This window comes from Echeneis naucrates, chromosome 9 (assembly GCF_900963305.1).
Source record: "Echeneis naucrates chromosome 9, fEcheNa1.1, whole genome shotgun sequence".
Taxonomy (NCBI): Eukaryota; Metazoa; Chordata; class Actinopteri; order Carangiformes; family Echeneidae; genus Echeneis; species Echeneis naucrates.
The window spans coordinates 11,475,138-11,502,701 of record NC_042519.1 but is presented as its reverse complement, the minus strand read 5'-3'; the positions used below and the strand labels follow the sequence as shown (position 1 = coordinate 11,502,701).

General features: G+C 41.8%; 1 protein-coding gene across 1 annotated transcript in view; it reads right to left on the bottom strand.

Annotated features, from left to right (window-relative positions):
* The window catches only part of LOC115048711 (single-stranded DNA-binding protein 2), a 47,766-nt gene extending 31,246 nt beyond the window's left edge, over positions 1–16,520 (bottom strand). Inside the window, exon 1 of the mRNA XM_029510412.1 lies at positions 16,465–16,520. Within this exon, the coding sequence (XP_029366272.1) occupies positions 16,465–16,520 (56 nt within the window). The remainder of the gene's footprint in view (positions 1–16,464) is intronic.
* Between the last annotated feature and the right edge of the window lie 11,044 nt (positions 16,521–27,564).

Genomic DNA, 27,564 nt, shown 5'->3' with positions numbered 1-27,564 from the left:
ATTTAGTGGTGGCGTGGTCAATGGAGGACATGTTGTCTCCTTTGTGAACTCTGCACGTAATGATCACAGGCTGTAAACTATGAAGAGCTTTATTTTATTTCATTTTATTGACTTTAAAATAGATCAGTCCTGGGCTTTAAATATGCATACTTTCTTTTTTTTTTTGGGTCAGTCGGTGAAAGAAACTAAAAGCACAGAATATTGATATATTCATCTTAAACATGTTAGCAAACGGAGTCTTATTAACATAATTAAACATGGATGAATATTAGCATTCAACTCCTTTCAGCTCTACTCCCTCTTGAGGGAAATATCTGGCCCCTCAGATGTTAAATGCCCAATTCACCAGCAAGTTGCTAATTAATGATCAAATGTTAAATGATTTTGATAATACCGTGAAATTAATGCATTGTAAGTGGCCTATACAGGACAATGGAGAAACAAAATCTAACTCTGGACAGTGTTAAACAGGAAGCCTATACCATGTCTTCTGTCATGGTATGTCATGTCGTATGTGTCAAATGCAGGTTGGCACGTGTTCAGGGACATGCACTCTAACGAGACTTTCTGAAATGAGCAATAGTATGAAGACAAAATGTATTCTCCTGTTTTGGTTAAATCTGACAAACTAGCTCGATCCAATATCACAAAAGACAAATAAATGATGGAAAAATAAGAACAAACAAACCACCCTAAGCCACATTCACTTTTCCATTTCCAACATAGATAGAAAAAAAAAAAAAACTGAAAATATGAAAAAGTAGGATGGGGTGACAGGAGCGTAACAGAAAGGGATGAAACGTTCTGGTGAGGAGAGGAGAGAGTGAAGAACGGGGATTAGAGACAGAAAAAGGCAGATGGGTAGGGTGGAGGTGATGGGTGTGGGGAGGTGCGGGGTGAGCCCTCAAATAAACACTGGTGAGATCTGTAAACTTTCATATTCCACTGGTGAGGATTATTTGTGCAAGCGGTGTCTCAGTCAGCCGAGCTCCCTGCTGTGACCTCCTTTGGAAAATTAACACAAAATCAGCAACAAAAACAGTCGGGCTGAAACTAGACTCGACTGCTAACTATCTGTGAGAGAAAAATGAAATGACTGCATGCTGTCGTGAAAACATAACATACAGAAAACAGTAAATGCTTCAGAGTATGCACTGAAAATCCTATATTCTTCTAAAAGAATTTCAATGAAGTCTGTGGGAGAGGTAAAAGCAATGGAAGAGTAATCCTCGATTGTAGCAAGTCATAGTCAAAAAGTTGAAATATTGCAATTATCTCCTGCTTAACTATTACAAAAGATTAAATTATGGTCTTAAATCTCTGCTTTGTGTTCACAGCAGAGCATGACGTTAGTTAAAGTGACACTGTGAAGTATCTACAGAGAGCTATAGTGCCTTTGAAGCAGTATATGTCCAAAACAATGGAATACTTTACAGAATAATAAAGCAATGAGGAGAAATAGAGGAATAGAGTCACTCCTTTAAATTTCCCATAGACGAAAATTCACTGCCACATTACAATAAATTAGGCCTGCGGGAAAATCCAGTTTGGTAAAAACCCTTAATGTTTAGTTCTAGCATCATGTTCAGTGTTTTGCTTTCATTACTTCTGCCGCAGAGGTTTTGTTTTTACCGTTGTCTGTTTGTTTGTTTGTTTGTTTGTCTTCACTAAAAGCACAAAGCTTATTTACACTGAATTTGGCAGAGGGATGGGCCATGGGCCAGAGAGGAACCCATTACATTTCAGGACTGATTCAAATAATCTTCTGTGAATCTGAATTTTTTTTCCACCAAAGTCTGGTGTATGTTGTTTGACATTGGATTTGGCAGAGGTATGTGCTCTACTAAGTGTATTCACTTGTTTGTTGGTTTTTCAGCAGGATTTCACAAAAAGTTCTCACCTAACTTGGTGGAGGAATGAGGTACAGGTCAGAAAGGAACCGATTCAAATTTCACAGCAATCTCTCCTTAACAATACATCACATTTTTCACAAATTTCCTTAATTTCTTAATGAATAATGTATGGCTTGTGATGTAAAAACAATAGACCTATGACAATACATCACAGATGATATTTGGCCCGAGCAGAGAAATGAGCTCTACTGAGTTCCCGTCTATTTTTGTCATGCCATTAATCAGACATCTCATTTAGTATTATTTAGTGTGAGTAATGAGCTACTTTTTTGTCTTTACTAATGCAGCTTGTTTGGAAAATGTCATGTCACTTCCAGGCCTTTCTTTTTCCTACATCTCAGTTTACCGCATATGTGCTGCAACACACATATTGACGACAGTAACCAAAAATTCAAAGGCAGTTTCCTTGTTCAAACCTAAGCCACATTAAGTTGAATTACAAAGAACAACCTGCACCAGCCTTGTTCAGCGTCTGCCATCATTACAAACCAGGTAGGTGGGTACATGAAAGTGCAGATGGTGTCTTTGTAGATCCTCATTAATGTGAAATTTTTGAGGCTGAAACTAATACTAATATTTGAGAGTTGCTAAAAATCCAATATATGGGTATGAAAGTTTGACATTTTTGTAGTACCATTTCTTATTGGAGGGCATATAGACCAATGAAGATGAATATGCAATAATAATCAGTTTAGTTGTGCTGCTTTTAGCGTTTACATAAAGACAATTACACTGTTGTTTACAATGGTTTTTCTTGTACCCTTGCGAGCCGACTGCACTGTGCTTTCATGGCATCGCCCCTCACCACAGAGATGCAGACCACGAGAACATCACAAACCACAGACTCCTTGTCTTTGACTCAGACGGGAGATGATCAGCATTATCAGTGTCATCAAGCCCAGGCTACATTGAAGCCAAGCCATCTTGAACCCAGCAATCAAGCCTCCAAAAGCCCACCATGAGAGACACGCCACCTGTGGATGAGAAGTGTTGGCAGCTTGGGCCCCTCACAAGTTTGGCAAGAACAGAGAGGGACCCCAGCATAAAAGAGAGTGCAATGATCAAACTGCTGCCCCTGCTGAGGACAGCCCTGTGTGTGACAGCCAAACACTTTCCCTGATTAATCAAGCCTAGCAGCGGGGCTTTATGTGCCATTAAGAGCCTTGCAAAATGACTTCACTTCATTCATTAAAGTGGAGCATCCTCTGCGGGTAGAGCTGCTCTGCTTGCCAGACAGATAGAAAAGCCAAGGCTGGGAGAGGGAGGCTGGTGGGGCAGTGGTGAGGGTGGCAGGGGCACTGAGGCAAGATAAACAACGACAAATATAGACCCATTACAATGCTGAATAATTCATCTTATATGCAAGGCTTCAGGAAAACAAGGGAGAGAAAAAACAACAACCATGAGGATTATGGAGCCTTTAAACAGTGACAAGCATCCTCAAAACAGGACTACTTACGCACAAAAGGTACAGAGACGAGACCATGGCAAAGTCACTTTACAGGGAAAATCAGGTTCCATTGAACTAATCCATGATGCATTTCCATTAGGCAAAAGTAAAGTTTTAATGAATCTGTGCAGGGAAGCTAGGTGCAAGTGGAGTAATTGTCAAAAGACACGCTAGCAGCCTGCAGCAGCTGTTTTGTTTGAGCTATTACTTTGTTTCTCCTACGACAGAAAATTCACACATACGCAAATGGGGGATATTTACAGTGGAACGCCTTACAAGTTTTGAAAGAGGCAAGGCACCAAAAAAAAAAAGGGGGGGGGGGGGGCGGATTATAGGAGGCAGTGAGACAGTGATAAAAATTGATTGCGTTTAAGGAAGGACAAAGATGGGTACTTTACCAGTCAACAGGAAGACAAAGATTTAGAGATGAAGAGATAGATTAGGAGAAAAAGATTAGTTACAAGAAGACAACTAGAGGGTAAAGAGGAAAAGAAAAAGCTATAGAAATTGGGGGGGGGGGGGCAGAAAGTATGATGAAGAGAGACAAAGAGGAGGGAGGGTAAATGATTAATGAAAGGAGCTGGGAAATGCAGCGAGGGGAGGTCAGGACGGAGCAGACAAGGAGTGATGCTGCAGCTTGAGAGAAAAACTAAAGAGGACAACATTATGAACATACTGTCACAGACCTTAATCACGGAGGATCGGGTGGAGAGTAGGCTGGTGGTGCATCTCTTTAAGACAAGATCTGAAAACACAAACCTGACTTGCACCTGAATAAGAGTCCAAAATGCAGCCAACACATGTAACAGTCCCCTCATCCACCTTTCATTTAACAAGAAAAAAAAACACTTGTTGGTAACTCTACAGTGGGATAAAAACTGCATTTTGACAAAGTTTGTATTGTCATGGAGAAGAAAAGCTCATTCAGATGATTTCCTATTTAAATGTCATAAGTCACTGAAAGACAAGACTTCCATTACACTCCTTCAACTTCTTGCCGTAGCTCAAGTCAAATACATGCCTTCAATTAATTCCCAACTGGCATGTGCTGTTGCTCTATCTGTCTGCTTGCTGATGCATTTCTAATTGGTATTTTTGCTGATGGTCACAAGTTAAATCTATATTCTCCATTACCCTTCCATGCCATCCCCCTGGGGTATTTCTAATGGCTCCTGCTAGAGGCAGAGCACTTGAATAGAGAAGCTCATATTGAGTATATTGTCTCTGATGCTGACTGGCCTTGTTGTAGACTTCACTTGCAGGCTTGGCGCGTAGTAGAGTTGTGAGGTGCAGTCAAAAGTTCACTCCAGCTTTGAAGATTAACAAACATGTCATAATCCGGCATTGAGGCAGCCTGAGAAGAGACTGCTAGTATACTCTGTTTTGTCTCTGCTGAGATGGTCTCATACGCTGCTTTGTTCAGCAAATGTTTGCCATAACCTTTATCCGTCTCACTTCCACAAACCATAGTAAAGCCCGGAGTGGAGCTTTGGCTGAGTGATAGGCCTGAATGCTTCAACACCAGCTTGGCACAGAGTGGTGTGGCCTATGCTGGCGAACAAGTCAAGGTGAACAGCTCTGGCTGATTCACTGCTGTATGAGAGGGCTGACCAGCAGCAGAAATAAAATCCCTGATGATACAGGTGGCTGGTGAATTCTGCCACGAGTTAACTACACGATGATGCTCATACCCAGTATTACACTGTCAGCTGATAAAAACAGTCAGTGGGAAGGTTTCTCATTGCTGCCACATAATAAGGAGGTAAAAGTGAAGCAACTTGTTGCTTACGTTCTTCCTGTTCTTCCTGAGAGGAATTTGTCAGCAGAAAGATGAAATGTCATGCGTTAAAGTATAAGTCGGAAGAATGAAACTCATATCCTGACAGAGGGAAGAGTCCTGCATTCTTTGGCTTACCTCAGAGAAGACCTTGTGTTTATCTTTCATTAACTAGAGATCCCAGAATCCTTTCCTCCCCCGCCCACCTTTGGGGCACTTGAACAACAAATATTAAAACAGTAGAGATTATGAGGGCAGCACAGCGGCATAGTGGTTAGCGCCGTTGCTTCGCAGCAAGAAGGTCATGGGTTTGGTTCCCGGCCTGGGGCCTTTCTGTGCGGAGTTTGCATGTTCTCCCTGTGCTGCGTGGGCTTCCTCTGGGTACTCCTGTTTCCTCCCACCGTCCAAAGACATCATGATTAGGTTAATTGGTGAGGTGTGAGTGGTTGCTGGTCTTTGTCTGTCTTTGTGTGTTGGCCCTGTGATGGACTGGCGACCTGTCCAGGGTGTACCCCACCCTCATATAGTGTGAGCTGGGATTAGCTCCAGCATCCCTTTGACACAGAGACGGATAAACGGTATAAGATGAATTAATAAAGATTATAATGTTTAAGATGGAAATAATCAGACACAGAGTTTAGTTTTTCTTCATATAGGTATTGGTTGGCTATTTTCAATATATGTCAAAAAAAAAAAAAAAAAAAAAATATATATATATATATATAAGCCAAAGTCTTAAAATACCACATCAGTAAATTATCTACAATAAGTACAATGTGATGGAAAGTGACCAATACCCTGTTTTGATCTCTAATGAGGAAGGAGAATAATGTATAAGAAAAAAACTAAGTCAGGCTCTGTAGTTCAGGGGAAAGACCGATAACACTAAACTTATCAGAATCACATGACCACAAGTTCAACTGCTGTTGCAAATCTCCACCCTGTGTTGTAAGTCCAGCACACATTGTGCTCCTAAATGGCTACGCCCAATGGTGGTTATCATCATATTTGTGGGGCATGAAAAACAGTAAACAGATAAAACAGAGTCAAACAAAGGTTGAATAAAGAATATGTAATGGTGTGAATGGTCAGCCTCAAAAAACCTTATTCAGGATCAGTCCCATGCACTGGATTAGAGCTGATGAGGACCTGAGACTTTTCAGCAACAATCACCCCCAACATCGCTTTTGAATTCAAGGCTCAAAACCTGTATCGTTGGTGAAGTGGTTTCCATTGTCAACTCACAGCAAGAAGGCTCTGGGTTAGATCCCTGTGTCTGGGTCCTTTCTGTGTGTTGCATGTTCTCCCTGTGCCTGTGTCCAGGGACTCCTGGCATCCTCGCACAGTGAGGTCGATTGTTAGGTTAATTGGTGACTCTAAATTGCTAATAGGCGTGAGAGTGGATGGTTGTTTGCCTCTGTACGTCTCAATATGCCAGCCCCGTGATAGAATGGCAATTTGCCCAGGGTGTACCTGCCCTCACCCTCACCCTCACCCAATGTCAGCCAGGATTGGCTCTGGCCCTGCTGCGACCCTGCATGGATAAGCAGTATAGATAATAGATGGATGGAAATCTGTATAGTGAGAAGAAGAGTTGGGTCTTTAAGCAGTTATTGGATTGACATCCTCCTCAAATGCATTGGCGCATATCATTTTTTATGGCTGCACCTTAACATCACCATTTAAACAGTTTTCTGGTATATTTTTGCTTATTTCAGTCTATTAGGCAACTTTAGTCACAGTAATTTTTGCAGTTATTCCACTTTTTGTTGGGGTGACATCAGGCTAGCTTTCTCTGTTTTGTTCATATTTGTATTTATGTTACTGAGGTAAAGAGTATTCCTCAGGGGTGGCGAACAATATTGATAAATGCATCATTGCGCTGTGAATTTTTGTATCAGTGAAAACACTAGCTGCGACTTCAGTGGGTGGTGACTACCAGACTATACTGACTGAGTGGTGGCAGCTCTGGCAGGATACACTCCCTCACTCGCATCTTGAAAACAGCAGCATTAGTGCAGCTGCAATTAAGACTTGAACAGACAACACAATAAAAAGGAAGCCCCACCCCCCACCGCCTGATACAGACACAATCAGACAAAGTGAAACAGTTCTTGTTCTGTCAGCGGTGCAGAGACTCAACTTTCGCACAGAGCAGACAACAATACCCTGGGCTAAGATAACAGGAAATGCCAGTTTATCAGAGAGACGGAGAAACGGGGAGAGATTGAGAGAGAGCATGATGGGTAATCTCACTGTTTACCAACACTGTTAATTGCACAAACATGCAGTTGTGTCCTTTTTATGAAAATCCGCCATTACGTTAAAAAAAATTTTCTACAACTGAACTTTGTTTGCTGAACGTGCAAAGTGGACAAAATAAATAAAAGCAGTTGCAAATCCATCACTTTCTTAATTTGAGTTCCATTTCATTGGCTTTGATTTGTTTAGATTGAGTCACCTCTCATGGGGAGTTTGTTTAATTTCACAGCTGAAAGAACACCAATGATTTTTAAGAGTGTTTTCCTTGTTCAACTTTCTCTACAAGCTATTACAGTAAATCCTGAATGCAACACAGCCATAAAAACCAGAATATTAAACTGCTGTTTACAGAGAGAACTTGGAGTTTGATGACAACACTTAGAGATATTATATGGAGTTAATTACTGTATTCTTTTAAAGTCTCTTTTTACATTTTCTTATGAAGAAGAGAATTCAAAGGGTCGTCACTAGACAGGCTGCACTGAGCAGAAATGACAGAACTACATGTACATAGACATGCTAAGGTACTGACTGAAGGCCTGCACTTCATTTCTGTCAATGAGGGTGGACCGCAAATGCATACATAAGGAATGTCATCTCAATCATTTCACTGAGCACAATTTTCTTCACTCTATTCCTCTCTCTTATACAAACCCTGTTTTGTTTTTTGTTTTTTTTTAAGCTTTATCAGACACTCAAACTCAAATACAGTGGTGCTAAGGAGTTTCCTCGCTGCCACTCCCTAACCACACCCTGCCGACACTCCCCTGTCCTACAGTGTGCCGGACATGGAATGTGACTGGTCCACTCTTACAACAGCTTCACAGATCATCCAGCCAAACAACATCATTGTCCACCTCTCACAATGCAACATTCCACAATTGGTAGCAACTCCCAACAAAACCAGAGGGAGAAGGAGACGACTGCTCTGCTGTAATCTAATAGGATTAGAATTCCTTTCAAAGGGCTCTAATAGGCCTCTATTCTTTTGAACAACAAAGCTTTGAGATGAGATTTTTTTTAAAAACTGATACAGATGAAGGCAATCTAGAGCAATTTGGGGAAGAATGTGAGGCTATTAAGGTCAGCACAGAGGCTCTGAAGGAAGTATAAATAAATGTGTAGCCATTTAAAGAAATATATCTTGCTGCAACCTGAAGTTGGATAAATTAGCAGTAAATCTTATGCACTGAGATGTCTGAATGAATAATATCACATTATAAGGAGAAAAAAAGATTCTTGGAAAAGAAAAAGGAAAAACATGTCCTAGTTTTACATATTCTAACACTGGAACCATCCTGTTGAGAAGTCTCACTGCTGTCCAGCTGCTTCTCTATGGTTGAGAAATGGTGTGATATAGGCCTTAAAAAGTAAAGAACCCCATGTCAGCAATTCAAAACCTTGGAAAGGGAATATACAGTTTTGTATTCAGTGAGGAGAAAATGTCCTTGTGGACTTTTTAAAGCACACATGTACACGTGAACATGTAAAGACTGCATTTATAAAGAATTAAAATGAAGAAGTCGCACTTAAAACTTCCCAAAAGAGACCAGGGACAATGGAGAGCAAGACATAAAGGAATATATGCGCTATGCACAGAGAGGGCTCAGTACAAGAAATGTGTGTGATTCTGCAGGAGAGAGGGATACAGAGAAAAAGTGTCTGAAGCAGTTCCTAAGCCTGGCCGTCACGCATCCTTAACCTTGTGCTAGCGCCTGTGCGATGCAGCTTGCATATCAATGATGGAGAAATATCAGCAGAGAGGCCTCCAACCAACCTCCACTACACTCAGCAGACAGGGGAGGCACAGCAGCATCCGCAGTTACACCGAGGCACTCAGAATAGCAGTGCAAGTTACACTGGTGAGCACAAGAGCAGCCGTCACACTCTCCAAGTTAGAGAGTAGACAATGCACACATTCTTTAAGGTTAGGTTAAAAAGGAGGGAAATGATGACAAATAGAGAGGGCTGGATAGTTGATGTAAATAAACGAAGATGCTAACTTAATTAAGACAAAATTGTAGGGCTTGAAAGGTAAAAGGCGCTCTTCATCTGAGTCCACATACACTGAGTGTTGTTTCTACCAAAGGCATTTTATATTTGTGCTGGAGCTTCTCAGGTTACAGGAAACGCTTTGAGGGAGAGTGTCCCTACTGTGCTGTGGGTTGGAGCAAAGCTGTGCATATTTGGTGTCACCAGGGGCAACAAAAAACTTCCTGACAAAACCACGAGTGTTACCACCGACAACAAGAACGATGCCCGACAGCATAGATTGAAGTTTACAGTCATGGTCAGCAAACCATACTGTGAAATACCCCCACCCACCCCTCTACCTTGAGTATTGTACCCATTCACAGAGCACTGATCTGAATCCTCCATCCCCCAAAGTGTCAGTATCTCAATCCCAAAGACAAACCTGATGTACTGAAACTGTAGAAGAGAAGAAATATGATGTGTTGGTATGTTTCTAATTAAAACAGAGACAGTCAGGGACACCCATGGGGTCCTTAGGGACCAGCAGTGGGTGATAAAGTCACTCATCCGCACCCGCCATCTTTGAGGGGAGTGATAAAAGCCTCTCAGGATGCTGTGCCCTCTTTTCCTCTCCTCCCCTCCTTTGCCACATGATATCTGATGCCGACAAAGGCCTTTTGTCACATCGACCCCCTCAAGGTGTCCTGTGAGGGTGTCTTCTACAGGGTCCTGTTGGCTGATTGACACCCCCCTATCTACCATCACCCCACACCTCCTTTTTTTTCCTGCACTGATCAGAGACTGTCTCCGAAGCCCCCCCCACCCATCCACCCCTGACTCACACAGCTCAATAAGAAGCTGCTGCTTTGATAGTAGTTCTGTGGCAAGTTACATCTCTGGCAGCAGGGATAAGAGAGAGACTAGGAGGGATGCCAGCAGATAAAAGAGGACTTTTAACAGCTTCTATGTGTTTAGCAGGTAAAAAAAATGTTTTCTATCAGAGCCTTGTCAAACTGTCATCATCAGTTTTTTGTTGTTGTTGTTGTTACTTGTTTTTTATTTGCAGACAGCTGTATAGACCCAGAAAAAGGAAATCAAAGCCCCATTTCTTCTCTGGTTTCCTTGTAATCCCAGACCAATGCTAATCTAAACTGCTCTGAGGATTAAATACACAAGCAGCAGTTTTAAGTCACTATCTTTCTCTGACCATCAGCGTCAACAACAACAATGATAAATCTCTAAGTTATCATAGTTGTTCACAAGTGGAGAAGATATTAGCTGCGTAATGATCACTGGATGTTGTAGTTCACATTCACACAGACAGCACGGCAGACAGATGGAGGTTGATTTTGAGGGATGAAAAAAAAGGGAAAGTGCGGTAAGCAGACAGCTCAGATGGGCTTACAGACTTGGACACACTGATCTCTGGTGACCCACTGCAGCAAAGAGGGGACACAAACACAAACGCATAAAACCCTAATCCTTGCTTTTATATTATTCTCTGTTGACTTAAACAAGGAGGAGCACTCCTACCACTTGTCTGCTTGTCTTCTTATGTAAGTATGGGGAGGGGACTTTCACTCCCTCCCTTACTGGACTTAAGTCAACAGAATCAGGTGTGTGACTTACCAGTGTAAAGGACCCACAGTGAGAGTGAGATGTATACAGGATACAGAGGTGTCCATTATGCAGCATTAGACCATGAGGCTCTGCAGGATACCACCTGACTATGTCTGACCTGGACACAAAGCTCTTTCTTTCAACAGATCCCCCATGTTCCTGTGACGCCTGCTGCTCCCACGGCTTCATGAACTCCATCCAGCGTCATTTCTATGAACTTCATGCAGCATCATATGTTCCCCTATTGAATATCCCCTCTTCCTGCTCTCATCTCTCCCAACTCTACGCAACTTTGCCCCCCACCCCGTGTCTCCCTCTCTCAACCCAACCGGTCGAGGCAGATGTCTGCCCTGAGCCTGGCTCTGTCCGAGGTTTCTGCCTCTTAAAGGAAGTTTTTCCTTGCCACTATCGCCAAGTGTTTGTTCAGTGGGGGATCTGATGGGTCTCTTGACATCATTTTGTCTAGACCTGCTTTATGTTTAAAGTGCTTTGATGTAACTTTGTTATGATCTGGGGCTATATAGATAAATCTGATTTAATTTGATTTCTTTTATTTTTGAGCTTTCTTTCTTTTGTTCTGTTCTTCTTTTGAATTTCTTTTACCTTGCTAAGTCTTCAAATACTATCAAATTTGAAATTTGTTGAATTTCAACTCCCATTTTCTACACTCAGCCTCTCATTTTAATCGCCAAGTTGTCCAGCAACATATGTTTATCCTCCTGGCTACATTTTTTTGTTCATGCTCTAACAAATTATCTCTCTTTCTGCTTCCTGTAATGAGGGGGCCTCTGTCATTGAGATGTAGTAACAAAAGACTCATCAATTTCATTCATCAGGTGGCAGCTGGCACGGACAAAATCAGATTCTTTGCCCAGCCGACACAAGGTACTGTGAACATACAGTGTATGTGTGCGCACACACGTGCGTGAGAGGGGGAGAGGGAGAGAGAGATGCTGCTCTATTTTTATTGTAGTTCTGTAATGTGACTCACTGTCAGAGCCAGAGTGGCAGCCTGAATTGCTTCTGTCGGATAAACACTCCCAGCATGCATTGCTTTGCCTCAGTCTGCGCAATGCTGCATTGGCAGCCTCCTGGCAGGATTCTGAGGTGTCTAGGTTCAGAAGTAGCAGTGGGAGTGTGTGTCTGTATCCGTGTGTAAGTGTATGTGTGTACTTATGTGTGCAGAATGATGATCCTCACAGCACCAGAAATTCTTCAGTCTGCACCAGACTGGCAACTGCTACCTGCACTACAGACTCAACACCAATGACACTTAATGATAGTTAGACTTCTCACAATTGTGAGTTCACGGTTTTGTGTTTTTCTGTCTAAGTAATTAAATTAAATACAGGTAACACATTCTCAGGCAGGGTAAACAAAAGCCACTGAGTGCTTTACTTCTGTAAGCTAAAATAGGAGCAGAAAGCGTGTGGAAGGATTTTAAACTTTTAGATTTGAATTTATTCCACAATTATCAAGATGCAGAGAAAGGGGGGTGGGGGTACAATGTGCTGCAACGCAACTCACTCAAGACCACAATCCCAGAAATATGTGGAATGTGTCCTCTAACTGCCAGAAACCTACACTCGTTGAACAACTGCAGTACACAGTCAGTGGTCGTGTAGTGTCACTCCGAATCAAAATCAAGCGCAGACCGTAACACTGGTACAGCCAGAGAGAGAGAAAAGAGGGCTCAACGGTGCTGCTGTCTGAGACCCATAGAGAGACGGCTCACTAAAGACACATATGTGTTATGACCGTGTCTGATTTGCTAACATCCCGACACAGACACAAACAGAGATGAGGGCTACAAGTAAAAGAAAGACATATTAAAAAAGCTGCTTGTCAGGGATTTAATGATGATATAAAATATTACAGACATATTGTTATTCACACAGAGAAGTCTCTTTTACTTTGTGAAATCCATAGGCACTGTTGCCCACAGCGTGTGACTGAAGCTCCCTTCCCCTGAAGGAATAGTCCAAATCAAAAATATTGCTCCCTGTGTCGGAAACATTGTTTCTGGACAGACATTTTTCTGTTGGATTTCGAAATGTCATTTTCAGAGCTTTGAGCACCACTATTTTCAGAGGCGGATATCCATCTGTCAACTGTGGCATATCCAGCTAGAACAAGTGTGATACCATTAGGGAAATGGAGACAAAATGTTTACTTGTGTAGTGTTATGACTTGGGACTAATCCTCTAAAACATTTTTTTCTTATTTATCTGTTTCTCTTTATACACGGATGCTCTTCTGTGCAGGACACAGATTGATGAAAGGAAATCAATAAATTATAACAGCTTTAGCTACATCTCTTGAATGAAGTCCCATTGTAAAGGAAATACAACTCTGAAAAAAGACAATTGAAGCAAAAACATGGACAAACTTTTAACCTTAGGGATAAGATCTGCAGTCGGCTAATTAAAATTATTGTGTTAAAATACACACGAGGAGGTCCCCCGACATGCAGACAAAGACACACTACTGTCCACACAGTTTTTCATCACAGAAAAACGTGTCTCCTTTTATTTTGTTTGGTAAAATCCGCCCATGTTGTTTAATATGGAACTTGGGAATAAACAAGTATTTTTTTGTGTAATTCTCCTAAAGAAGTTTTTATTAAGCTGCATTACATTTTATCACCATGTGTTCAATAAATCCACCAGATAACCATTTGGGAATATGTGATGAGGCAAAAAAGTAAATTCTTAAAATGCATCTGTAGCAAGGACACACCACACAAATCACACACATAAACAGACACACACACACACGAACAGAGCTGCAGAGGTAGGTCAGCTGCGTTTAGAGCTCCTCTACATCTACATGGGCGAGATGCCAGAGCCCTGTGACTGCGGGGGTCCATTCTGAGGTCAATACTACAAGACTGTAAACTAATGATCCAGCAAATTCCCCCAGTCCTGCTCTCTCCCCTCCTCCTTCTTCGCCTCATTCTGTTGTTGCCCTCTTGTCTCTCCTGCTCTCTGATCCCCCACTGTGCTGCAGAAATGAGAAACAACTGAAGCCTCGGCAGTGCTCGGCCCGCTCACACCGCTGATAAACAAGGCTGCTTGTTAAGAGACAAATGAAACTCTGCCTCGCTTGATTTTTGCTTTTCACTGCCTTTTTTATCTGATGTGTTCTTGACACCCAGTCTTTTCTTTCGGTATGGCCTTGTCGGTATACAACACAGCAGAACCTCACTCTTGTCTGGAAATGGAACACCGATAATAAAATGATCAGCGAACAACATAAAGACTAAATATTATATCATCTCAAACAATGAGGTATATAAGAAGTTAGGCGTCTGTAGAAAAGAAATCGCCCATTTTGATCAGTCTAGCTCAGAACACAGTACACAACAGGGCTAATATGTTGGCAAATCTGCACTATAAGATACAGCTGTAGATGGGTAATTTGAGACAAAAACAAACAATGTACTTGTGGCAAAAAATTCTAAAGTCATGCTCAACGGCATGCAAAGTATTATTTCAATCATGATGTCAGGTGAATGTTAAAGCTCCTCTGTGGATATGAAAATGCTGGTCTTTACATGCATGAAGAGCCTTTATGTTGATGTTTCCATTAAAGACGGAAATCCACTTATAGGTCATGTTAACACAGCAGCTCTGGAAATGTGAACTTAAGTCCCTTCATCACAGGTGAACCAAGCTGCTCTGCAAACTGTCAGGGGACCACTGAACTACTACATTAGTATCTACTTTGTTTCCATCAAAAGGCTTATCACTTACATGCTGACACACACGTGCGAGCTTACATGTGTTCACACAGAGAGTGTCTTCTAGGCCTGAAGGAAGCCTTCCATCTCAGCTTCTGTCAGTGCATGTGATAAGGCAGCGATAGAGCCACTCTGCTCGGTCCTATCCTTTTCATATCGATTGGGGATAAAGAATGGGACTCAAGGGATGGAGCTGAACACTTAATCACACTGTTGACAAACATGAGTGAACTGGATTCAAAAGACACAATACATGAGCAGCAGTAACCAGGAGCAGAGGTGAGACGATTAATCGAGTCTTTTATGGACAGAATCCCAGGATAAAAATCTTAAAAGATTCTCCCAGCTGGGAACAAGTTAAAAATACAAGTTCAACACATCGCAGTATAACTTGCAGTGACTATACGACTATCACTATATAGTCATCTCATCCAACTCTCACCCTTTCTGAACCCTGAACCCTGTCAGTTGGAGAGGTCCTGACTGGAGGAGCAAACCAACCCAAAACGTTTGCGTCTGCTCACACTCAGAGGCAGATCACCAACAGATACATGCTACCCATTCCCAGCAGGATCTGATCTATGACCCCTGTTCACCGACCGTGTGACCCCGAGTGACTGAAAGGCTCTCAGCAGCCCTGCCTGTTAAATGCAACTAAGCCAGGGCTTCGCCTTGAAGCACCTGAAACACAGAGCCCGTTTTAGCAACTACATTTAGTGTCAGCATCGCAGCATCTCTGGGATAGTGTTAAAAAATAGACTGTCAGCCAAATAACCTTTTTTTTATGTAACGACACATAGCCTTCTTAGCAATCTGGCTGGGCATGATAATTATGTTCTAAGTATATATCAGTGTCCCGACCTGTCCACCTCCAAAAGTGACTTCATTGTGCTCAGTAAAACCAATGATCTGATAAGTGAAAAGCCTAATTAGCTCCATTCTCGGGTCAGACTCTGTGCTCATGAACTCAGTCAGACACACGACAAGAAGAACCGCGAATTATCTTTATATGGAGGAAAGAAATTAAAGACTAATTATTAAAGAGGGAAAAAAATAAATGAAGAAAAAGCTGCTCCAGATTTGCCATAATGTGGAGACAAACATCTCATCTCCCGTGGCGGCGGCCGGACCCCCGGAGCGGAGAACCACGCGTCTCCCGCGGCTGCAAAAACACGCAGCGGCCGCGGAGGAGTGAGCCCGCAGACCGTCCGAGCTCCGCAGCGTCTCTGTTTACAAAACTGCTGCACCGACACCGACTTCAAGACACGTGTAAAAGCACTGACAGCCCAACAGCCACGAAGAAATACAAAATGGCATGAAATACACAGCAAGCAGAGAGAAAGAAAGGAGAGAAAAAAGACCTAGACATGACAGAAGGGTGTTTGCGGGTTCGGTATAAAAACCTGAAATTAACCAGCGAAGAAGAAACTACGTGTTCAATTTTACCATATTTTGTCCAACGACAACAAGAAAGGAATCTAAAAAAAAAAAAGGAGAAAAAAAAAATAAAATAGAGAGGCCGGTCGACAAAATGTCTATCTTTGTGGAAATAAAAGCAAGAGGTGAACTTTCCGGGCGCAGCAGAGCGGGGAGCCCCGCGCCGCTGAGCGCTGAGCGTGGCGCCGTGTGCCCTCCCCTCCCCTCCCGCAGCTCCGTGTGTGACTGCCCCCGGCCGCTCAGCAACTTCCCTCACCGCCGCGGTTTCCTCCCCATAAATAAAACTTACTTTTCTCTGGCTTGGCTGTCGGACGGCACGTTGCTACTCTTGCCTTTGGCGTACATGCTTGCAGAGAGCTCCGATTGTCACGCACCTGTCAAGCCATCACAACCTCCCTGGGCACAGCCCCGTCACCATGGTGACACAAGCGGCGTCGTCTCCCATTGGATGCCCTGCTGTTCGGGGCCGCCCACTTACCATGGCAACCGCCAGTAAGTGACAGCTACCTGACCACGCCTTTCTCTGAGAAGCCCCACCCACCCACCGCTCTCTCTCTCTCTCTCTCTCTCTCTCTCTCTCTCTCTCTCTCTCTCTCTCTCCCCCTCTCCATTCCCTGCTTATGAGACTGTCTGTCTGAAATCTGTCTGTCTGTCAGTGTTTCTCCCATCCCTGACTGTAAAGACTCTCCCAACACACGCACACGCACACGCACACGCACGCACACACACACTTCCACATTCCCTCCTCTTATTCTCCTCTCTCTCAGTCTGAGGGGGGATTTGAAACCGTCCAACCAGGATTTTAAACAACTGGCTTTGGCTGTTCCTTTTATAGACAATCACACCCTCTACTGACGCACACACAGCGCACTGCGCAAACAACTTTTCGCAAATATGAAGTGCATTTTGTGTTTATGTTCATTTACATATGTGTTAGCATAACCAAACATGCGTGGAAGCAGGGCATGTTGGGAACAGACAAGCAATACCGAGGGCTTGTAAACAGCACCGCCAGGGCGAGCAGAGAGGAGAGGGTGTACTGTGGAAAGATGTGGCCACATTAGGAGTCTTCCTGTTACATGCACGCTTCAAGCTGTGCTGCTGCTTCGCCACCACAGGGAAAATGTTAGGGAAATCTAGAGATGCCGAGAATGCAGCGTGCAAGGATGTTAGGAGGACAATGTGTTGTAAAATGATGACCTGTTGGAGTAAGCACATGTAAATCGAAATCCCCTTGAGGCCTGACACTTTGTATGGATGAGACTGTGAGCTGATGCAGGTTTGGTACATTTAGAGTCCAAAGGCTACGGAGACAGCAGAAGAACATGGTGTTTTTCTTGTTTGTGGATATGCAGAAGGAAAGTAGAAGTGCTACGTCATGCTGATGTCCGGTCTGGCAGCAAACAGAGAGGAGGGTTCACTCCACTGTCATGATGTGCTTACTGAAAATCCACTGAAGGCGAGAGCACAGGAGAAAAGAGAGGCACAGCTTGGTGCTGCACAGGATCTGACAAAAAATACATTGTTGGACAAAACGGCTGATTCGCAGACAGTAGTAAGCTTATGAAAAGACGTGTGTGTGTGTGTGTGTGTGTGAGGGCATAGTATAGGGCCAGCAGTGTTTATGCTTACGCAATGCTCCTGCGATGTGACCCAGTTGGAATGGATGCTTGCTGCCTCATTCTCTCTCTTACTCTCGCTCTTTCCTGCCTGTCCTCACACTCTCATCTCACTCTCCTTGACTGAAACCTCTCTCTCTCCCTCTCTCTTTCCCTCTCACACTGTCTCCCCTCGTGCCAAATGAACCTCGTTCCCCCTGGAGAGACGCAAAGGTTCTATTTCAGACAAGCAGAACTTTTGGTTTTGGGATGAGTCCCTCTGGGTCGATCACCATGACAACCACTCACAGGCGATAACCATGTGTTCCAGAGGATGGAGGAGGAGGAGGAGGAAGAAGGAGAGAAGAAAGGCCAAGAATGAGAGTGGGAGACAGAAAGAATTTAAAGGTTAATAGGTCATATTATGTAAAAAATGCCAAATCAGATAAGATACGATCTGAGTGTCTCATCTGTTGACTGTTATGTTTCCTAACGTTTAAGTAATGTACGGTGCAATATAATTTAATTCATACATGCACGGATTCAACCATCACAGAGAGAGACAGAAAATAGTGTAGTAGTAACTGGAGGAGGTAAAGACTCTCAGTCAGCCCACTCTCCATTATGCTGAATTGACCTCTGTTAACAACGTGGTGCTGCAATCCTCACAGAGGTAATGAACATTTAGCCTCTGCTGACTTGGGATATTATCTTCTCCACCCATTTTCTTACTGCATTGTTTGTTCTCCTCTGCATTTCTTTATTCCCGTTTATGGATGATTGTCCAAAATCTTAACTAAGTAGCAAGAAAGAGGAACCTTCGCTGTTGTCACATTCTCAAATGTGTGGATTATCTGCTGCTCTCTGTAACTGTCACAGCAAAAATGTAAACTCAGGGGAAATGTGGTGCCATTTGTCATTCTCTATTGACACCAACCCATTCATTGAGGATGAAAATAATTGTTTGCCCTAAATATACCCAGTATCAACAAAAATAATTAATACACACTAAGTATGATTTCAGCAAAATTCACATTAAGTTATTAAATGAATGTATACAATACAATATGGAGGGGAAATACAGTATATGTCATACTTGTTTTGAGACTGTAGTAGTTGAGTTTCTTTCTCACCATTTCAACTTTGTGTCTTCAAGAAGCTAAAGGTGGAAACAGCACAAGGGCCTCTGTTCTACTACGGGAGGGGGGGCAGCAGTTCGATCATAGTAGCTCACCTCAACCCCGATTCATTCCCTTGAGCAAGGGAAGTAGTATAGAAGTGGAGTTAATGATGTGAAACCTGTCTTACAGGCTGATAAACTTGGTGGCAGTTTAGCTGACTGATGGACTGGCTGGCTCATTGGCCAACTGGCTGACTGACTGACTGATGATTGGACTGACTAACAGGGGTGCCGGGCAGGCAGGCAGGCTGGCTGATGGATGTAGATATACTCTATCATGGAGTGCTCAGTCCCTGTCCCATTGACTCCCATTTACTGTGGTTCTCATCAAAAGTGAGGCCCAGCGTGTTAACACATCACTGAAAAGCAAAACTGCAGTCCCAAGAGCACACAAAAAGTGAAAATGTGATTGAAGAATCATTGATTCATTTGCCTTTTCAAGTCTTACTTCATGTTTGCCCCCTAAATTTATTTTTACAGTGAGCTCTACCATCCCACTGCTTTCCGCCATCTGTCAAGATTACATTGTATATTTTTTCTGTGATTAATTGTCCTTTTATTCAGATTTCACGAGCATCTGTACCTTAAAAATGATATGGGTTGGATGTCCAAGTGAAATAACAGGATGAATGGAAGTGAAACACACAGAGAAACCTCTGACTATGAAGAGTCACTAAAACCAGTCTTAAAATACATGAATTCAAGGACCTCTGGTTCCCCTGTCACAGTCTGTGAATCTTCTGAATGGATTTTTGGAGAATTATACAAGAAAGAGTGCCTTGGTTTTTTCCTTGGTTGTGTATCATGCTTAAGGACTGATGTCAGACCTCCACGATTTTGTTTGTGACCACAATTATATATTGTAGTAACATTACATTGTTGGGATTAGCGTACACATTTTCAAGCTAAACATCAGCGGCTTAGTGGCATCATCACTAACCTTCCAAATCACCCGATTTGTGTAAAGGGATACGACTAGAAACATTTCCATAAAAACAACACAATAATGCTTTGTTTCTTTCTTTCTTTCTTTCTTTCTTTCTTTTAGCTTTGCAGCACAAAGCCTTCTGTCTGAGGTTATCTACTCCAGGCTGTCTTGCCAATGGACTCCCCGCTCTGTCACCATAAAACAAGCCAAGACATTCAGTTACAGTTAGGGTGCAATCACTGTGAAGTACAGACTGAAATCAAAATGTGCCCAACAATCACACTCTGTCTTTGTTATTCCTCTTTCATCTCCCTTTCTTTGTCACATCAGTCACATACACACACATACAAACAAATGATAGATTTGCCCCTCTCCAGCTTTACAACAACTACTTTGGAATTTTGGCAAACAGCCTTTGTTTACTGAGCTTGTCGATGGGCTATGTAATCGTATATTTCCACTGAGAGTGTCTGTAAGCAAGGACGCTAATTAGCAAACGATTAAGCCCTCACACAAAAGAGGTTCTTGAGATTAATTGACACTGAAGTTTCTAAAAGATTGTGGTTTAGTAAATAATTTAGCACGCACAATAGTACACCTTGTCACAAGATGGGCAGTTGGGTTGTATTTGTGATGATAGCATATTCACAATGCAATGTATTTCAATTTCTTAGTTGAAATAAAATCAGCTCAGTTGAAATCCAGCTGTTGCCTCAGAGATACTGTAAAATATGGATACACTCCTCCTGCTCCTATATTCCTCAATGTTATGCCGGTTCACACAGCATATGTAACTACAGTGCAGTGCTGGGCAACAGACAAATGAACTGTGTCCCTTACCCAGTGGACGATGCCCTTTCTTTCAAACCAATGGAAGAGACAACTTCGTAGTTTGAACATGTAACAACCGTCGAATTCAAAAACCAACACACAACACTTCACAGACAGAGAAAATATGTGTGCATGTGGGCTGCTTTACGTGCACACAAATGCAGTGCATGGGAGAAAAGAAATAGAAATCTTCTCTGGTCTGCGATTGTCTAGAAATCGTCTGCTCCAAACAACATTATGCTGTTCCCTCATTCCCATTTATGAAGAGGTTATCAAAGCCAGTGTCCTAAGAGCGGAAAAAGTTACAAATCTGAGTCTACAAATGGCTAACAAACTTAAAAATTGCTTTCATAAGCACAATGGAATTTCCAGTACGGCCAAACAAATAAGCAAACAAACTGCTTCTGGGCATAATTTGATCCGTAGTGTAAACAGAGACAACTTAACAAACTGTTTTCACAGCCTGTCTAATAGGAATCAACAGGGTTGTACCGCTGCCATAAGATCATCCGGGGTAGGTAGTAAAGTAAACTTGGCATTCAAGGAAAAATGTTTGCTTTCAACAGTTGATGCAACAGGGAAGCAAGAGCTGAAAACATCCTAACAAGCATGTCTAGAAACAGTCTACGTCTCACAGATTTAACAGACATCTGAAATTAAGTGGTCCTGAAAATAAGGGCCCTGCTGTGCCTACTCTTCTGTCCTGATGGTAGATAACTCATAGAATTAATACGTGTTTACAAATTAGCCTGTCAGGTCGTTGCAGGGAATCAACTAACCAATATGCGTTTAACTTCAACTGCGATTGAGAAAGGCATTTATTATGGATGCATGGGTGTTTACTGTATATGTTTTGGTTTTGTGGTCATGAAATTCTGGCCTATTGATAGTTTCTTTAATAAGAAAAAAAAAACATAATAGTAAAGTCATTTGTAGTGTTTGAAAAAAGTTTGAAATTAGAGGGGTGACATTTTTTCTGCCGTTTTGCAAAAACAGTCTATGCTTGTAAAATAGAATCACATTTGTTTCGGATTTGGCAGAAAGTTGCAGCTCTTCAGACGTTAAAAGAGGAGAAGAAATTCAATTTGTGCAGAAGAGAAAAGCACATTCCCTGTGTTTTTCAGACAGTTTTACAGACTATGATGCTGATTCATACAGCAATTAGGCAGCTGTTAAATGGTTTATTACAAAAACAGCCTCTGGCAGTTTTACTCAACAGATGTTCAGAAATTGTACAGATGATATCACTTTGTTTTGATGACCGAGTTGTGTACAATGATGGCAACTATACATTAAATGGGACATGATGTTAATGTTTATGATGCATATGTATATATAAACCTCACAGCCCCTGTAATCATTGCTGAATTATTGTACCAAGGACTGAAATGGTCACAATTTGTCATGATGATTGGAGTATACCTAGGGGGGCAGAAAAAAATCCTGCTACCCTGATTTGGTAATGAAAAATAGACTTCTCTTATGCATTGTAGATTACATTTCTTCGCTTAATTACACAAGTGAGATGAAACAGCATTGCGTTTCATCCTGGGACTAGGCAGACAAAAAGTGCAGTTGAGCCAGGGGTTTAAAACTCCATCACAATTAGATATATGCACAGCCTTTTTCTGAATTCTGAGCATGTTTTCCATCGGTGAAATTCCTGATGATCTGAGCTGGGCTGAGCGTGTGTTGGGTGCTGATGTGACTAACAGAACACTCCAGCAGCAGAGCGCCTTTTCGGCTGTTGCAGAGGACTCTGGGTAATAAGGCTGCAGATGAGTGAGCTGCAACCCAAAAAAAAATAAATAAATAAAAAACCAAAATGGGAGAGTGGGATGAGTGTGTGAAAAAAAAAAAAAAAAAAACAACACCTCTTGTGCTGCCAGCCAAAAGTACGCTTTCAGATCTGCAATACTGAGATGACCCCAAGATAGACTGCTACACAGACTACAGCAGGCTACAGACTGTCTGCCCCCCCCCACCACCACATACACACATCTACACACTAAAAATATGCTCACACAACACACTCTGTCTTTTCCATCAGTGGTATTAGGTTGCATTGAAATTTACATAAAGTTCAAATTTCAACGTCTCCTCAAGTGTAATTTTTTAAAAATCTCTTTTGATTTTCTGTTATCATGCAATATAACCACATTTTAAAGCTGCTGTCATTAATTTTCAAACAATGTATTTCTGTGATTCCCGTAGAGGTGAGGCCAGGGAGAATTATTCACTCAGCTATAGGGAGGTTTTCAGTGTCTTTCATCTGATGCTGTGGTTTTCTAGCTCGAAACGTATCATTTCAACTCACACTCACCAACCTTTTTAACATATTTCAAAAAAGCTAAAAAAAAACAACCTTGTGCACAAACAAAAAAGAGTAGTGTCAATGTGTAAAGAAAAAACTATTCATGAAAAAACTTTACACTTTACTAGGGTTCTGTTGACGGCTTGTTGCAGTGACAAAAAAAAAAAATCAAAAAGCTAATTTCTTGAAAAAGTACACAGTACTGCAATCTGATATAAGAGCTGTTTTGGTTTGTCATTTGGCTTGGCAGTACAGTGACAGATATATTACAGAATGTAATGCATCACAAAGAAGATAGTGATTGAGAAGTTTATATTGAAGAGAACAATTCAAAGTCAGGAAATGGAATAAGACGCCTACTCCATCTGTCCTGTCCCTGCTTCTGTCTAGTTCATTGAGTGATTATATTTCAAATCATGTCGATGGCATTAGAAATGTTTGTAGAAAGATGGTGTTACAAATAAATAAAAAACAATGCAGTTTACATAGTAAATTTTAATTCTTTCTCCGTATAGCTTTAATTCAGTCAAACACATGCAAACCTATCATAAAAAGAAAGAAAAAAATAATAATTTATATTATTAATATTGTATGCACGTGATAACAGTAAGAGTAGCATTGTGAATTCTTTTTTTTCCTTTTTGACATTGTTACTCCTAATTCTCATTCCTCCAACCTCTCAGAGCAGAAGCTATACTCCAACTACGATGGAGAGGCTCCAACCTCGGTTAAAGTGACCTCCATCTGGATATACCTCTCAGCTTCATCCCTTCTCTGAGCCTAGATGATGGATAGTCCTGCATCAAGGTCAAGACAGAGGTTGTGTGCCCATATTAACTACCCTCCTCTGCTGATAGACTGTCAGACCCTTTGCGTCTGGTAGCCTCCCACTGGCCCTGATGTAAACAACTACAGCAACAGTGGCTGTGTGCTGAGACAGGAGGGGTCCCAAACATACATCATGTGGGCAAAATACATATTACCAGCAGTTTTTTATTTTTTATAAAAAAAAAAAAAAAAAAAAAAAAAAATATATATATATATATATATATATATATAGTATATATAGTATATAGTATATATATATATATATATGTATGGGGGGGTGTGTGTGTGTGGGGGGGGGGGGGGGGGAGATTTCCATTTGTTATTACAACCTACCTTTAACTGTATTTTAGTGCCTCATAATGTGAACAAGCTACGGGAAATTAAAAGAAGTTTAGTCAGGACTGTTGTGGTTCAAGTGATGGCGTCTCTTTCTTTCTTCACTGAGTCATAAAGTAGACTTTGGGGGAGATCAACTGGATTTTATTTCACGGACCTCGGCTTCAGACTGGAGGATTTGTTTTGAAACAGCCGGACTGCACAAGGAAAATATTGGACCGAGCTTTGACAGGCAACTTTGTAATTTTGTCTCCATGTTTCCAGCGATTTTACAGCATGATGTGAAGGCAGTATTTCTAGCACAAGCCTGGAGACTTCCCATTCAGAGCAGTTAGCATTTAGTTTACTGTTGTGCCTGTGCGCTACCACAGTGCTGCTGTTGTGGCCATGTTGTGGTTATTTCAAATACATGTAGATTCAAGCAGCCAGCAAGGGAGAGCGCAGTCTGAAAGTTTTGCGGTCTGGGGAGGAGAAGATTGTATTGATACAAAAAATCTCTGTGAGAGCCACAAATTCATGAGGAAAATGAAATTTCTACTTCATAAATGTTCTAATAGCTCACATGATATTTACTTGAAAGCCCTGTTTCTCATGGGAGCATTGTACACAGACTCACACTTTTTATTTTGCCAAGGCTAAAGTGAATTACACTGCAATTTTGGGCAATTTGAATATTTTGGGGAGAGATGCAAAATTAAAAGTGACAGATGAGCTTTGACATAGAGTTTGAATTTGGAAACATTTTTCACATGGAAAAAAAAAAAAATACAAAAGAGATACTTGGGGAAGAAATACTTAAAATGATTCCAGCATGTCACTTGGTGCATCTACATCTCTCTCTCTGCTCTCAGGGCAGACCATTCAGGACTTTTATTTTCATTTAATAAATACTTGACTGCCATTATTGAACCTGGAACCTGTCTCACAATATCAATTATTATAATGCAGAGGCTCTGAAAGGCAGCATTTTGTTCAAGCCTTACTGCATATCCAGGTGAATATGAAATGTGGTCTGGCTTTGCCTGTATCGCACCTGAGTCTTCATGCTCCACTGCCTGCTTTGAAAGAAAGAGTGTTGCTCTGTTCCTCGCCGAGGTCTTTGGAAGGTGAGCGGTAATTGCTGAGGGAGGATTTAGCCTGACGAAGGAACAAAGCACCTCTTTTGTTTCATGGAGGTAACTCTTAAAGATGGAGTGCTGCTTTACACATAAATATAGCATGTGGGCTGGAGATTTGGTTTTTGTTTTTTGTGCGTTGGCCTGTTTGTGTGTGAAACACAGGGAGAGGCAGACGGAGAAAGACTTGTAGGCTGCATTAAGAGACTCAACACAGTTCCCGACTCATTAGCTGTAGTATCGGCCCTGTGGTAATGACATCAGGGTGGCAGTATTAGCTTTTAAAAGTCTGACCACAGAGCCAGCAAATAGTGATGCCCTTTTAAAAAAGTATTCTCTCGCTCTGACTACATCATGTGGTAAACTTTTCAGGAAACCCCAAACAGGTCCATTGTTTGGCTCTTAAATAAGTTATTAGATGGACAAACTGTCAATGAAAATGCAAACACGCATTTAGACGGACAATCACACTGAATTACACACAACACACAGTAATTAGACTTCCTTAGATGTTGGATTCTCGGCCTCTGCTGGGAAAAGATTTTTTTTTTTTTTTATACTAATAATTATATAAACTGTACATGCAATTGAGGTTGTAAAACATTAGGGGGCATGGCATTTGTGAAGTCACTACACACTATCTTCTCCTGGAACTACATTAACATGCCTGATCAGTCAGAGGCTGACAAAGAGCTTGTCTCTGCCTGGATACCAGGACTTTCAACAACCCCCCAGAGCCTCCTCAGCCCTGACCGGCATTGTTTGTGAAGAAGAAAGCTATCAGAGGATCTACGCAAGATTAGGGTTGCCAACTGTTCCCTCTGTGGCTTCCTGTTTTGCCGCAGGAATTCTTCTGGTGAGTCCAAAAAGAAAGAAAAAAAAAAAGTACATAAGTGCACAAATGTGACATAGTTAACCCCTTCCTCTCACCATGCTGTTATTACAAGTCTTAATCAATTGAACAATTTGTAGTATTTTGGTAGCTCTCAAGAAGCGCTTTATTATGTCCTTGTACATACTGTATGTTCATTCTGTGCCCAGTGTGGTAAGAGGAATAATTCAGCACTTTAGGAAACTCTTTTAGTCTGATTCTTGCTGAGGGTTTTATGAGAATATCAACACCACCTTTCCATGTATGATGAGTGGGGAGGACCCTGATCAGGAGACTCTCTTAGCTTAGTCTAGCATAGGAAGTTTCTGTCCCTCAACAATCGGTGTGTCATATATTACCGTGGCGCACTTCGGCACAAATTACTTGTCTAATGTATTTTGGGGCTTTTACTTTTATTTCAGAAAATAATTAGCAAAGTGGCATTTTGTACTGAATATGTGTGGTACCCATATTTCTTTTCTTTAACTCGAACCTTTTTCTAAAATTCTCGATTTTTGTCATTTGAATCCTTTTCCCATTTCTTTTTTTCTCTTGCCACAGCCATTTTCATACAGTGCACCCATCTTCCTGCTGTTTACCTCTTCGGTGTCTTTTTCTTTTATCCATCATCTTCGCCTGTCACTCCTTTCAGCCCTCCTTCACTTTCCCTTCTCATTTTCACCCTCCCACACCTCCCGCTCTTCTCCTTTCCCGCCATCTAAATTGCAAATGGCAGCAGTGCCGACTGCCAGAGGAGCTCCTCAATGTCATTAGACCTGACCCTGTGGATTAACTAGAGGAGAGAGGCGGTGCGGAGAAACTACAGATCAATAACTCGCTTATCCTCTGGGTTCTTTTACTTCACTTTGGATTTAGATTTGACTAACTGCCACTGTCTATCTCTGCACAATAGACAAGAGGGTTTTTTGTTGTTGTTTTTTTTTTATACAGTTTTTATAAATATAGAAATAATCATGCAAAGACAGAGGAATAATTAGAGGGGTGAAATCACGTCAGCGGAAGAGTAATTCTAAATAATTACTCTGAATTTTCAGGAAAAATGGACCAGAAACTTCAGTGATGAGGGAAACACATTGCAGACAGCAGCTGCCTGATTATACAGGGCTGATGAGGCCTGCGTTACAGATTCAGAGAGGACAACGTCAGAGGAAGTACCATGCTTGTAAATCTGTAAAGGTGTTTTGTACTTGAAATGAGCCTATGCCAATGAAAAATAAAGCTGTCACAGCTCCAAATCCAACGCCACCAGTACTGGACAGGGCTAGATCATAATACCAGCTCCTGTTGTATGGATGATCCAATTAGGAACGTGATGTGATATCTCTGAGATAAGGAGGTCGATGGAGGGATAGATGTGTGTATGTGTG